Consider the following 11431-nt stretch of genomic DNA (forward strand, 5'->3'; position numbering starts at 1 on the left):
TGTCGAGAACCCCAACCCCTGCGCCTCCAGAGAGCCCCTCCTCGCTCGCTCTCCAGGAAGCCACAACTGCTTCAGTGGCAGAAAGGCCTCATGCTCTTTCCCACCCTTGTATTTTTGCACGTACTAGTCCAGTTCCCTGAAATGTGCTCTCTCTCCTGTTGAGAGAGCTCCTACTCATCCTCTGAAACCCTACTTAGGAATCTTCTCCCCATGAAGGTTTCCCCAGTGACCCCTCGGTCCAGACAGCTAACCCTTCTCTCCCAGTGACCCTTGGCACCTCCCTCATCTTGTTCCCCAACCAGGCTGTGAGCTCCCGCTTGGTGCTTTCCACAAACACTAACTGAATGGAAACGACCGGCTTTGGAGTCAGGCAGGGCTTGATCAAGTATTGGCCCTACCGCGTCCTAGCACGTGACCATGGACAAGTTAATTTATTCCCTGTGCCTCAGTGTCCTCAGGTCTCACACGGGGCCTCTGCGTTCTTCCTGGGGGGCGTTGGGAGCTTTTAGCGCTATGTCCCCTGGGGAGCCCCTGACCCAGAGGCTGACCCGTCGTCCTCTGCTTGACTGCAAGATGGGTGTCTGAGGTGGAGACTGCCGGCCCAGGCTCAGCAAGCCGGGTGTGAGGGTCTGCGGGGCACCGGGTGCAGGCCGGGGTTGGCGGCGGGCGGTCGTGGCCCTGGGAAGGAGGAGCCTGCTGTCTGTGGCCCCAAAACGTGGACCTACTTTAAGGTCGCAGGAGGGTAGCCCAGGCGGTGCTTCCTGTGGTTCTAGGGACACCCCCGGGGCGCTGGAGGTTGTTTCCCTGGGCGGTTCCAACAGGATCAGGGCGTCCGCCGTGTTAGGGGAGAGGGCCTTGTTCGTCTGAGGCCCATGGTGCTGTGGGCGGTTCTGGGGGCGCCTGCCAGGAACCCTGAGGGCGAATGTGGGTCCCCGGCTTAGCTCCCAGGTTCGAAGAGGAGAGACATGGAAGATCGTTATTCCTCAATCTCATATTACGAAATCCCAAATGCTGGCAATTCTGAAAACCAGGTGGAGAAGGGGGGCAGTGTGTCTGCTGCTGCCGGGACCCCGGAGAGCTCCATGCTCGGCACCAAAAGGCGTGGGAACCCTCCCCAGGGTTTTTCCTTCTGAGGGCATGGGAGTCTGTCCTGGCCCCTCTCCTTGGCTTGTAGATGGCTGCTCTCTGTGTCTTCTCATCATTTTCTCTCTGTGTGTCTCCCTGTGTCCAAACTTCCCCCTTGTAAAAGGACATCAGTCACATTGAGGTCACTTTCATAACCTCATGGTAGCTTGATCGCCTCTGTGAAGATGCCGTCTTCAGATACAGGCACACAGTCAGGTCCAGGGACTTAGAACTCCCAACATATGAATTTGGGTGGGGGGAGGGGGAGAGGAACACAATTCAACCCATAACTACAGGTAAGAAAAAGAAAAACCAATTCTGAGCTCCCAGACTTTATCGTTGTTGCATGTGTGTCTCTATCCTTCCTGGCTTCTTTCTACAGACGAATAACGATCTGGCAAAGAGAGATATTTGTGTTTGCAGCAGGCCAATCCTTTCTTCGTTGGGCAGGTGCTTTGTTAAGCCTCTGTGGCTCGTGGCTGGCATTTGAGGCTGGCTGGTGGAGGGGCTCAGTCTGAGGGTTCCCATGCGTGAGCAGCCCAGCCAGGCCATCAGCCTGACGGAGGCACAGGTCTATAGGCCAGAGACACCCTGGCGCAGCATCCCCCAGAGAGCCTTTTAGAGTTGGGAAGGAGGTGGGTGTGGGGGTGAGAGGTGGGTCTACTTTTAAGTTAGTACTTTCATCTAGCAAGAGCAGGAAAGAAGCAAACCTACCCTGGCACGTGCTCCGCCCCCTTGCTGTGCACCTGCCCATCCTGGCATCCTCCCATCAGTCTGTCCATCTTGCTAGTCAGCTTGCTGTCCCTCAAGCTGCTCTCAGATCCCTCCCCTGGCCCAAAGCTCCCTGTCCTTGTCCAGATGGAGTGTCAAGCCAAGGAGAGAGGCCAGGGGAGGGGTGCACTCTGGGCTGGGGGAGGAGACAAGGCCCCCCAGTGCACAGTTGGAGTGGGGCAGCCATCGGGCTCCAGGCAGTGGAGCTGGCCTGGGCTGGAGAGGGCTGCCTAGCCCGGGCTCCAGGGCACTGCAGCCGTTACCCTTGTCAGACGGACATGGCCGCACACTTAGTACACTTTCCACTTCTCTGTGCCCCTGGTGCCTCAGTTTCCCTCTCTGGAGAACAGGGATAGCTGTGCAATTGGCCTCGGGGCTTGCTGGTTGAAATAAGATGGTGTGTGGATCTCGGTACGCAGTGGCCCTGAGGCCTTCAGCCAGCGTCGGTCTCCCCTCCCCCTGCTCTTCGTCTTCCTAGATTCATCCGGGAGGCCCCGGAGGGAGACGAGGGGGAGCCCGAGGGTCCCCTTAGGGAGCAGGCCCTGAAGGAGGCCTACATCGAGCTTATCTAGGGTGTGCAGGATGGCAGGACGGCTGCATCTACCAAGGAGAGTTCGGGCTGGACATGAAGCTGGGATGCGGAGGATTCTCTCGGCCCGCGGGTGAGGCAGGTAGTTCCTGGTGCTCCCCTCTCCTGCCCGGTTCAGCCAGCCACGGCCTGTCCCTCTCCTTCTAAGAGGCACGTGCTGTGAGCTTGTAGATCCACCGATGGGAAGGATGCTAGGCAGACGTCCTTCCTATTTGAGAAACACCCAGAGAGACTTCTGAGATCACGTCTGAGGTTAGCCTGGGTGTCCACAGGCTGCAGCTCGGGAAACTGTGACTTCAGAAGATAAATTCTTATTCTAGGCAAATGTTTTAGAATTGCGAATTACTGTCGTGAGTGGTATATTCGTATTGATGAAATTGCCTTGTATTTAAGCTCAAACAGAAAAAGTGGATCTTCCTAAAGGTGAAAGTGCACCTTTGCGCCCCTGCAGCAGGCAGTGTCAGGACCTCAGTGGGGGCTCTGAGGGGCCCGTGGCAGAAGCTGTTGGCGCCACCTGGCGTCCCCAGGAAGGTGGAGCAGCCATGCGTGTGGCAAACCCGGGGGTGTGCTGTGGCCTGGGGGCTTAGTGCGCCTCCCCCAGTGGGAAGCTGGCTTCTGAAGGCTTCCCAACAAGGTGTTGCATCCCTGCCAGCTGCACGTGCGCTGGTGGAGGATTCTGCCCTGCTTGCAGGGTTGTGTGGCTCAGTGGAGACGTAAGTGCATCTTTTGCTTGCAGATAATAAAAACCGTCTGGAGGCGCTGTAGGGGTGTGTGCATTTGGGGGAGTTGGAAAAGCATCAGAGGGCAGGACACCTGGCACTGAAGCTCTTCTGGGAGGCCAGCGCTGGCGGCACAACCTCCTAGGGGCTCTGCCCCTCTCTCTTCCAGGCTTGGTTCTGCCTCTGGGGCCTCGGTTCACCTGGTTTTGGTGCCCAAGGCTGGGGGACCTCGCCCAGCCCCTCACCGCCTGCACTTAGTCTCCCGAGTTCAGGGGAGAGCGGGGCAGGGAGGCGAGCGGGCGTCTTGGGCTGGAGCCTGGGGAGTGGTGGGGGCAGGGAGGGGGCAGCGGGAGCAGCGGCAGGCAGAGGCGGAGCTTCTGGGCCCCCCAGCCCAGTCCCACCTGGAATGCGCCCCCAGCTTGGAGGAGCCTCCAGACCTCATGTGAGGACAGAGGCCGGGACCTGAGCCTGTGCTGAGCCTCTGCCAAAGAATGCACGGCATTGTGACCCCGATGACCCAAGCGCGGATTTTTGTTTAGCATCTGTTTCTTTAGTCCTTGGCTAGTTCCTCTTTTACCCAACACCGTGGTGTCCAGTGGCCAGACAGCCCACGTTCCCAGCTGTGGTAGGTTGGGGCCCACTGACGGCTCCTCCTGGCCCCAGGTCCTTGCCGTGCAGGGGGACCACAGCAGGTGGAGCTTTGTCACCGCCTGGGGGGACGTCTGGGTCCACCGAGCAGATGCTCCTGCAGCCATGGCAGCTCCTGAACCAGAGAGGCCAGGAGGACGAGAGAGCGTGCAGGCCGAGAGCAGCGGCTTTAAACGTGTCAGCTGCCTTTGAGGAACGGGCCCAAGCACATCAGTCTGGCTGGTCAGATGAGGCTCCGGCGCTGCGTGGAGGAAGGATGGAGAGGTTCCTCCAAAGCTGCGCTCTCCTGGGAGTGGACAGAAACCCGCTCTGCTGCAGGCGAGCCTGAGGAGCCCCCGGGGGTGGATTCTCCTTACAGCTCTACACAAATGGTCTGCAACGTGGGACTTTTTTCGGTTGGGTAGACTCTGATAGGCCCCCCCAAATCATACAAAGGGAATGACTGTGGGCAGCAGATGGGCCGTCCCCCGCCCGGCGCCTCACTGCTCACTGTGTCCCCGCACTGGCCAGGAGGAGTGACGGGCAGGACCAGGTCCCCCCACACGAGCTTGGAAAGGACCCTTGTAGGCGGCTGTGACTGCAAAGTCCACCTGCGGGGGTCACGCAACCTCAGGCTTGGCTGGATCCAGGGGTTCCAGCGACTCTATCAGGCCCTCTCTCTCCCATCTCTACGTGGGCGGCCAAGTTTGACCTTCTGCCGTCAGGCAGAAGGGGGTGGTGTCGGTGTCACCCCTTCCTGCAAGAGAGAAAGGGCCTTAGTGGACACTGGTGAGAGTCGGGGATGCGTCCCGTGGCCAAACCCAAATCAAGGCTGGAGGCGGGGGTTGGGAGCCCTTCGCCTCGCCAGGCCTGGTCACGTGTGCCAGGGGCTGGAGTCAGTCCTCCGTCAACCTGTGGGGACTCGTCTCCGTCACCAGAGGAAGATAAGGGGCGCTAAGCAGGCCGCAGTCACCGTCCCGCAGGCGCAAGGGTGGCCTGTGAGCACGGCCACCGGCCGCCTGAGTGCCCAGCCGGCTTGCTTCTGGCAGAGAAGGCGGCTGTGTGACTCGCGTGAGAGTCAAGTCTAGTGACTGAAAAGTGCTCGGAATGGACGTGGCGCTCTGTTTTCCTCCTGGGGCCCCAGTAGAGGGTAACCTGCACCACACTTCCCCCCAGCCCGGGGCTCGGGACTGGAGCACAGACGGCCCACGTCCAAGGCCTCAGGAGCGAGCAGTCTTAAGTCAGGGCCACGCCTAGCGGCCCCCAACTCGCTGGGCCAGCCTGCTGCCGTGGACCTGAGCAGGGGCGACGGGGTGAGAGTGGAGCCTGGCCTGGGGCTCCCGAGTGGAGACAGCTCCCACCCAAACCTAGGCAGTGCTGACACCTCCCCAGACTCCCCCGCCTGAGCCTGGCAGGAGGGAGCGTGGCCATCGGGGGGCCGAGCGCCTGGCACCCACTCTGCATGACCTGGGTGACCCCTGGCACTTGAGGGGGGCCTGGTGGCCGGCCCTCTGTGAGCCGAGTGCAGCCCCACAGTCCCCGTTCACTGTGGCCCAGGCCTGGAGGCTCAGCTGGGAGGGCATTCTGGAAGGTTCTGGGGCGGGGCGGGGCGGCTCCTCCAACAGAGCCTCTACGGAGCTCTCTGTTCACAGTCCTACCACGGGCAGTTCTGCTGGGACCACCGCCACGGCCTGGGCACCTACGTGTGGCCGGATGGCTCCAACACCACCGGCACGCTTTCCCTCGGCGCCCGAGAGGGCTACGGCACAACGTACCTGAAGGAGAGGCTCTTCCAGGTGAGGGGACGGCCCTGGTGTTGAGGCCACTGGACAGCAGCACAGGCGCTCCTGGGGAAGATTGTTTATTTGACGAGAAGTAGCTTTCTTGGTCTTAGTGAGTATAATAGTGTCGTCATAAGGCACAGTCATAAGGTGCGTGAAAAGAAAATGAAAACAACAGGAGAAGAAAGTGAGAGCCGGTCATTGTCCTGCCCCCTGGAGCAGGGGCGCACTAGCAACACATTGTGTGTCCTCAGGTTAGACAGTGGACTCGCCGAAAGTATTTACCTGTTTACACAGAAACTGGCTCAGTCTACACTTACTGTTTTGAAACTTGCCCTGTTTCCTGGAGAAGATTCCTGGTTTTGCAAATAGAGATACCTCCCCCGCCCCCATCTTAGGCATTCCAGTAAAAGCCACCCACTTTAGCATACAGTTCTGGAAGTTTTGACAAGCATAGAGCTGTGTGACGACTACCACAGTCAAGGTGCAGAACAGTCCCAGCGGCCCCAGAACATTACCCCGTGTGCCTTTGGAGCAGGTCTGTCCTCCCACCCCCAGCACCCAGCTGTCGCGTTTTTGCCTATAATTTTGCCAGGTCATAAGATTGTCATCTGTGTCTTCTTCTGTGTTTATGGTTTTAGCTCTTACCTGTAGGTCTGTGTTTGAGTTAATTTTTGTGTTTCGTGTGAAGTAAGGCTCCCTCCTCCTCCTGCACGTGTGAACGTCCAAGTGTTCCAACTCCATCTGCTGAAAAGACTCACTTCTCCACCGCCTAGCCTTTGCATCTTTGTGAAAAATCACATCTGGAAACTATAAAGCGTCGGTGAATGTAAGGGATGATTATTGTTCGTAATGGTTGGCTTTTTTTTTTTTTTTTTTTTTTTTTGGAGTTGTAAGAAAACTTAGCAATTGCCTGATCCTTGGATTTTGAACCTGGGAACCTTGGATTGGAGGTGTATATTCCCAAACTCCCTGAAATTGTGTGCAGAAATTAGTGGGAATGGGCATTTTAGGGGAATGAGGATCCATCACCAGCAAGTTCTCAGAGGGGGCTGTGACCCAGAAGAGTTAAGAACCACAATTGCTTTGTCACAGGGAGGAAACTGAGGCCTAGATGTCATTTGGGACCTGTCACTACCAGTTTGAAATCTCTGTTGAATCCCTGGAATATGTGAGCTGTTCTCTGCATAGTGGATATTCAGGGTAACGACACTCCACTGTAAGGCTTCTATTCTGAGTCTTTTCACCATGGGTTGCCTGAAGGGTGGTTGACGCATATGGTACGGTGGCCCCCAATATAAAGCAGCTGAAAGAAGGAGTGGATGTGTTCTCTAGGATCAAGAAGGCTGTTTCATCTTTGGGCCAACAACTTATCTTCTGGTGCCTGCTGACCTTTCTGACTGTTTCACTGACCATTTTCCGTGACCACGGTTGCCATCGTTACTTGCTTCTATTTTATATTCTTAGTTTGTGTGGTTGGTAGTGAGCAGGCTTAGTTTTAAATGGTGCTGCCAAGTCCAGCTAATTAATGGTGCGGGTGGGTTTTTAGCAAGCTGGCCGACTGGACAAACTGAACCATGCATGGAATTCCTGAAGATGTTTGGGGGTTCGTCTTTATTAATTGAAGGTTAACATTCTCTGACAACTTCTGTTAGAACTTCGGCTGAACCTCAAAATCAGTAGGTTGCAAGTGTTTCAAACCTTAACTTTTTCCCGGCCTGCTTTGTGTATTTGCTTTGCTTGCAAGTGTGTTTACTCAGACGGCCAAAAGGCCAGTCTTTGCTTCTTTGTTAATTGTCAGCTGCTTTTATCAAATTCCAGGCCATTATCCAGCAAACACCAGAGAAATGTTTGAACACTTGGATTTCAAACATTTTTTTCAGTTTGTGGAGTGGTGCTTACCAGTGGTACAGTTCTAAGCAAGCAAACACAAACCCACGTAAGTGTTTTGTCTGTTAGGTATTAGCCGGTTCTGCTATTTCATACAAACATCTGGAAAAAATCCATTGGCTGTTCTCTTTACCTAGAGGGCAGAGACAAAGGATCTCAGTTCCAGAGAAGTGACTGTTTTGGAGAAAGATGTGTTGGTCTTTTAGCTCTTTTGTAATTAAATCTGGATGTACCTCAGAAGAATCTTAAGACTGTGGTGATAAGATGCTTACCTCAGGAGAAAGGAGGAAAACAACAACTGGAACCCAAAGCTTGAAATTCTGTGACAAAACATGAGCTGTCCAGGATGGGAGGTGGCAAGGGTTTCACCACAGCGTTCTGCTCTCGCTGGAACAGATGTCTTTCAGTGTGGTCACGGTGTGGACTCCAGATTTCCAGATTTCCAAGAACTGGATCTGGGGCCTGGAAGAGATTATCGGAGTGTGACAGGAACTTGGGAGCTGGATTGTTTTCTTTTTGAAGTTGGGGACTGTTGTCCTTGCTCCGAGCCAAGAGACGACGACAGCAGCGCTATTACTGGGAGTTGGGAGACCCGAGGTTCCGCCAGACCCGCAGTGCCGACGCCGGCGATGCTCCACCCAAAGCGAGCTCTGCCTACAGATCTGGCACCTGGATTTTTGCCCATGGTGACTCTACCACCTTACTGCTGAAGAAGACAGCATTCCAGTGGACCGGTGTGACCCAGGAGGCATCCAGCGAATCATCATGATGTGGCCTTCACCTCCACTCCTGTCCTGTTCTACCCAGATTCAGCACAGCCCTTTGTAGGGAAGTCAACTCCTCAAGCCAAATAGCTGAAGCTGTTTTATCACAGCAGAGGCTCAGTTTCTTCCATGAGTGTGCATTGCGTTTCTTCAGTTAAAGCCTTCAGAGACACATAATAAATTTGGACCAGGGGATTTTTAGTTACCAGCACTGTCTGAAGCATGGCAACATCTTTTTGAGAACCACATCGGACCATGCCCCACTATCTTAAATGATTGAAATTCAGGAAATATCTAACCTGCACCCCATTCTTTTTCTGTGTCAAATCTGTAGTAGCCTGCTGAATGAGCAAGCAGATATTCTGACCCACTGGGATTAAAACAAAGGCACAGTGAACTCACAGCATCTTCTTTGGGATTACTCAGGAACCAGAACTTTTCACACAAATGGAAGAAATTCTACCAAAGAATCCGTTTACCTAACAGCATCTCACAAAGCTCCAATCAGATTCCACAAAAGGCCTCCTGATACATCCAGCACTTTGTGAGCAGCTTATTCTTGTTGTTAAACCAATTCGATGATTGGTCTTCCAAAAGCTTTGTGGCCATGAAGCCCTTAGAATGAAAACTTTATGGAAGCCCAGAGTAAAAGTGAAGCTGCTCTGGAGGAAGCAGAAGTGGGGGCCTGCAACCTGCCACAGGCATCTTACTTTACCACCATGGTGACATCTAAGGAGACTTCTTTACAACAACTAGAATTCTTCAGAACACAGTTTGAAAACCACTGCCCTAGACAACAGTATGTTCGACCTGAATGGCATTCTGTCCTGTACCTCTACCCAACACCGTCCATGTTCTGTTGATGCTGAACATTCTTAGGAATTCTTACTGTGGGTAAACTCAGAAAAGTGCAAGAAGATGGGCATATCTTTGCCCCCCAGAGTAGTCACATGGGCTGAAGGTGGTATCAAATGGACATAGAGTAATAGCCCTCTACCTGCAGATGGACTTCCAGTGATTCCTGGATTTGATATAGTCAGAGAGCAATTCATACATACTCTACACTGACAAACCCCCTTACCCAGCTTCTTTCACAAACACCAGATGCTCCAGTGGTGCTTGAGATACATGGCCTTGAAGTCTTGATCCTTCTTGGATACATGAATCACCAGGTATTGAAGCTGATGTTGATGCTGTCTCATTGAGGCCATATTAGACCAGCTGTACACTGGACCTCCCATCCGCAGCCATGGTACTCTACTTTGTGTGCAAGGGATAGCCATAAACGATGAAAGCAGAGTTCAAAGCCTGGCAGCATTACCTAAAAGGGTACCAGGTTATTATTCATCTTCTCAAACTATGTCACTGTCACTCAACCAGTGGCAGTTACACTACTTCTTGGTTTTTATTCAGTTTAACTGCTCTTTCCAGGATAAATGAACTCATAACTTTTGAAAAATCGCTAAAACAATTCCTCCATCACTGGCATATCTGCCTATTCTCCAAAATTATGAATACTCAGCTCTAACTACATGTAATACCTGATCCACAAGAGACAATCTCTGAACATCCTTTCTCGTGTGTGTGATTTAAAATGTGGCCGTTTTGAACATTTTCTTCCAGCCAATGAGAGATTTTAAGATGGGTCTTCTGATGTCTGGTACCATTAACTGTTGGTGTTAATGATGTTTGGAGGTAGGCCTTTTGACCAGGCCATGATGGCTTACTTGGTGGGCATCTCAAATTGCGTATCATCTACCTTTTTGCTGGAAATGTAGACTGACTTGAAATCTACAAAGCCTGCAGCTAAAAAAATTTTTTTCTTTTTTTTTTTTTGCGGTACGCGGGCCTCTCACTGTTGTGGCCTCTCCCGTTGCGGAGCACAGGCTCCGGACGCGCAGGCTCAGCGGCCATGGCTCACGGGCCCAGCCGCTCCGCGGCATGTGGGATCTTCCCGGACCGGGGCACGAACCCGTGTCCCCTGCGTCGGCAGGCAGACTCTCAACCACTGCGCCACCAGGGAAGCCCTGTTTTGTGATTATGGAAAAATATGTTTTTTCCAAGTCAAATCCGGCAAGCAGGGTCCACCCCGAGGAGTCTCTTCTCTTCCTTCTTGGCCCCTCCCTGGTCCTTGGTGATCACCTTTGTAGTTTTATCTTTGTGTTTACAAATGATGGGCAAGCGTGCACACACGATCCACCCCGCAGGCGGTGCGCTGGGCGCCCTGTCCGCCACTTGCAGTTACACCCGGTCCCAGAGGCAGCCTTGCCCTGTCCCAGCGACTCCGGAAGGACTGATGACGCGGGGCTTCCCTGAGTCTCTGGTGCAGCCTTCCTCACTGAGGGTTCCACGTTTTTGCCGGGGATCTTCAGGGTGCATTCCTAGAAGTGGGATTGTTTGGTCAAAAAGAAAATGCATATTAAGAAGAAGTTTTAAGCCAATGGTGTTTTGCTTCCTGTGGACATCTCCTTTATTTAACCGTCGAGGTTCCTGGTGTTACTCTTTGCTGTTCACATACACTTGTGAATATATTACAGCACTGATGAGCTGGGATTACTTCCTGTGACAGACTCCTAGGAGTGGGGCTTCTGGGGCAGGGGTAGGAGCTCCTTTGGGCTCCACAGACCTGGGGGGCAGCCACTTTCCCAACCACCTGCCTCCCTGCCCGTGCCCCCTTTTCATGCCCCACCTCCAATCTTTCTTCCAGGCTCCCACCTCCTCTGGGACACTCCGGAGCTTCCCGGATGAACGAGCACCGCCCCCCTCCACCAACCACTTTCACAGACGCTGGTGGCACTTCTCGCCCGTCGCCGTTCCCGTTCCACAGCTTCTCCCGGAAACACCCGCCGCCCCAGCCCAAGCCTTTGCACCATGAGGTCATCCTTGCACGTTTTATTCCTTCATTTCATTTTCTGCCTCTTGGTCTGGACTGCCAGCTTCTTGTGGGCACGGCCTTATCCCCACGGTGCCCAGCCCCAGGCTTGAAGCCAGAGATGCTCCATGGGCCTGCTGAACGACGGAGAGCCCCAAGAGCAGGGCTCACAGGTGAGGGGTGAGGGCACAGCTCCAGGGGGTGACATGTGTGTCCCCAGTTTCAGGCCTCCGTGCCTTTGCCTGGGCGTTTCCTCTGCCCACCTGGAGACCTCCAGGCACCCTTCAACACCA

The 11431-nt window shown here is 54.1% G+C and overlaps 1 protein-coding gene across 1 annotated transcript in view; it reads left to right on the forward strand.

Moving 5' to 3' along the window:
- Positions 1-715: 715 nt before the first annotated feature.
- ANKMY1 (ankyrin repeat and MYND domain containing 1) overlaps positions 716-11431 on the forward strand; it is a 21242-nt gene continuing 10526 nt past the window's right edge. The window contains 4 exon segments of the mRNA XM_082630469.1: positions 716-1099; positions 2375-2463; positions 2466-2563; positions 5484-5627. Of these exon segments, the coding sequence (XP_082486595.1) occupies positions 966-1099; positions 2375-2463; positions 2466-2563; positions 5484-5627 (465 nt within the window). The 5' untranslated portion in view covers positions 716-965.

Source organism: Mesoplodon mirus (assembly GCF_964341445.2).
Source record: "Mesoplodon mirus genome assembly, chromosome: 8".
NCBI classification, from domain to species: domain Eukaryota; kingdom Metazoa; phylum Chordata; class Mammalia; order Artiodactyla; family Ziphiidae; genus Mesoplodon; species Mesoplodon mirus.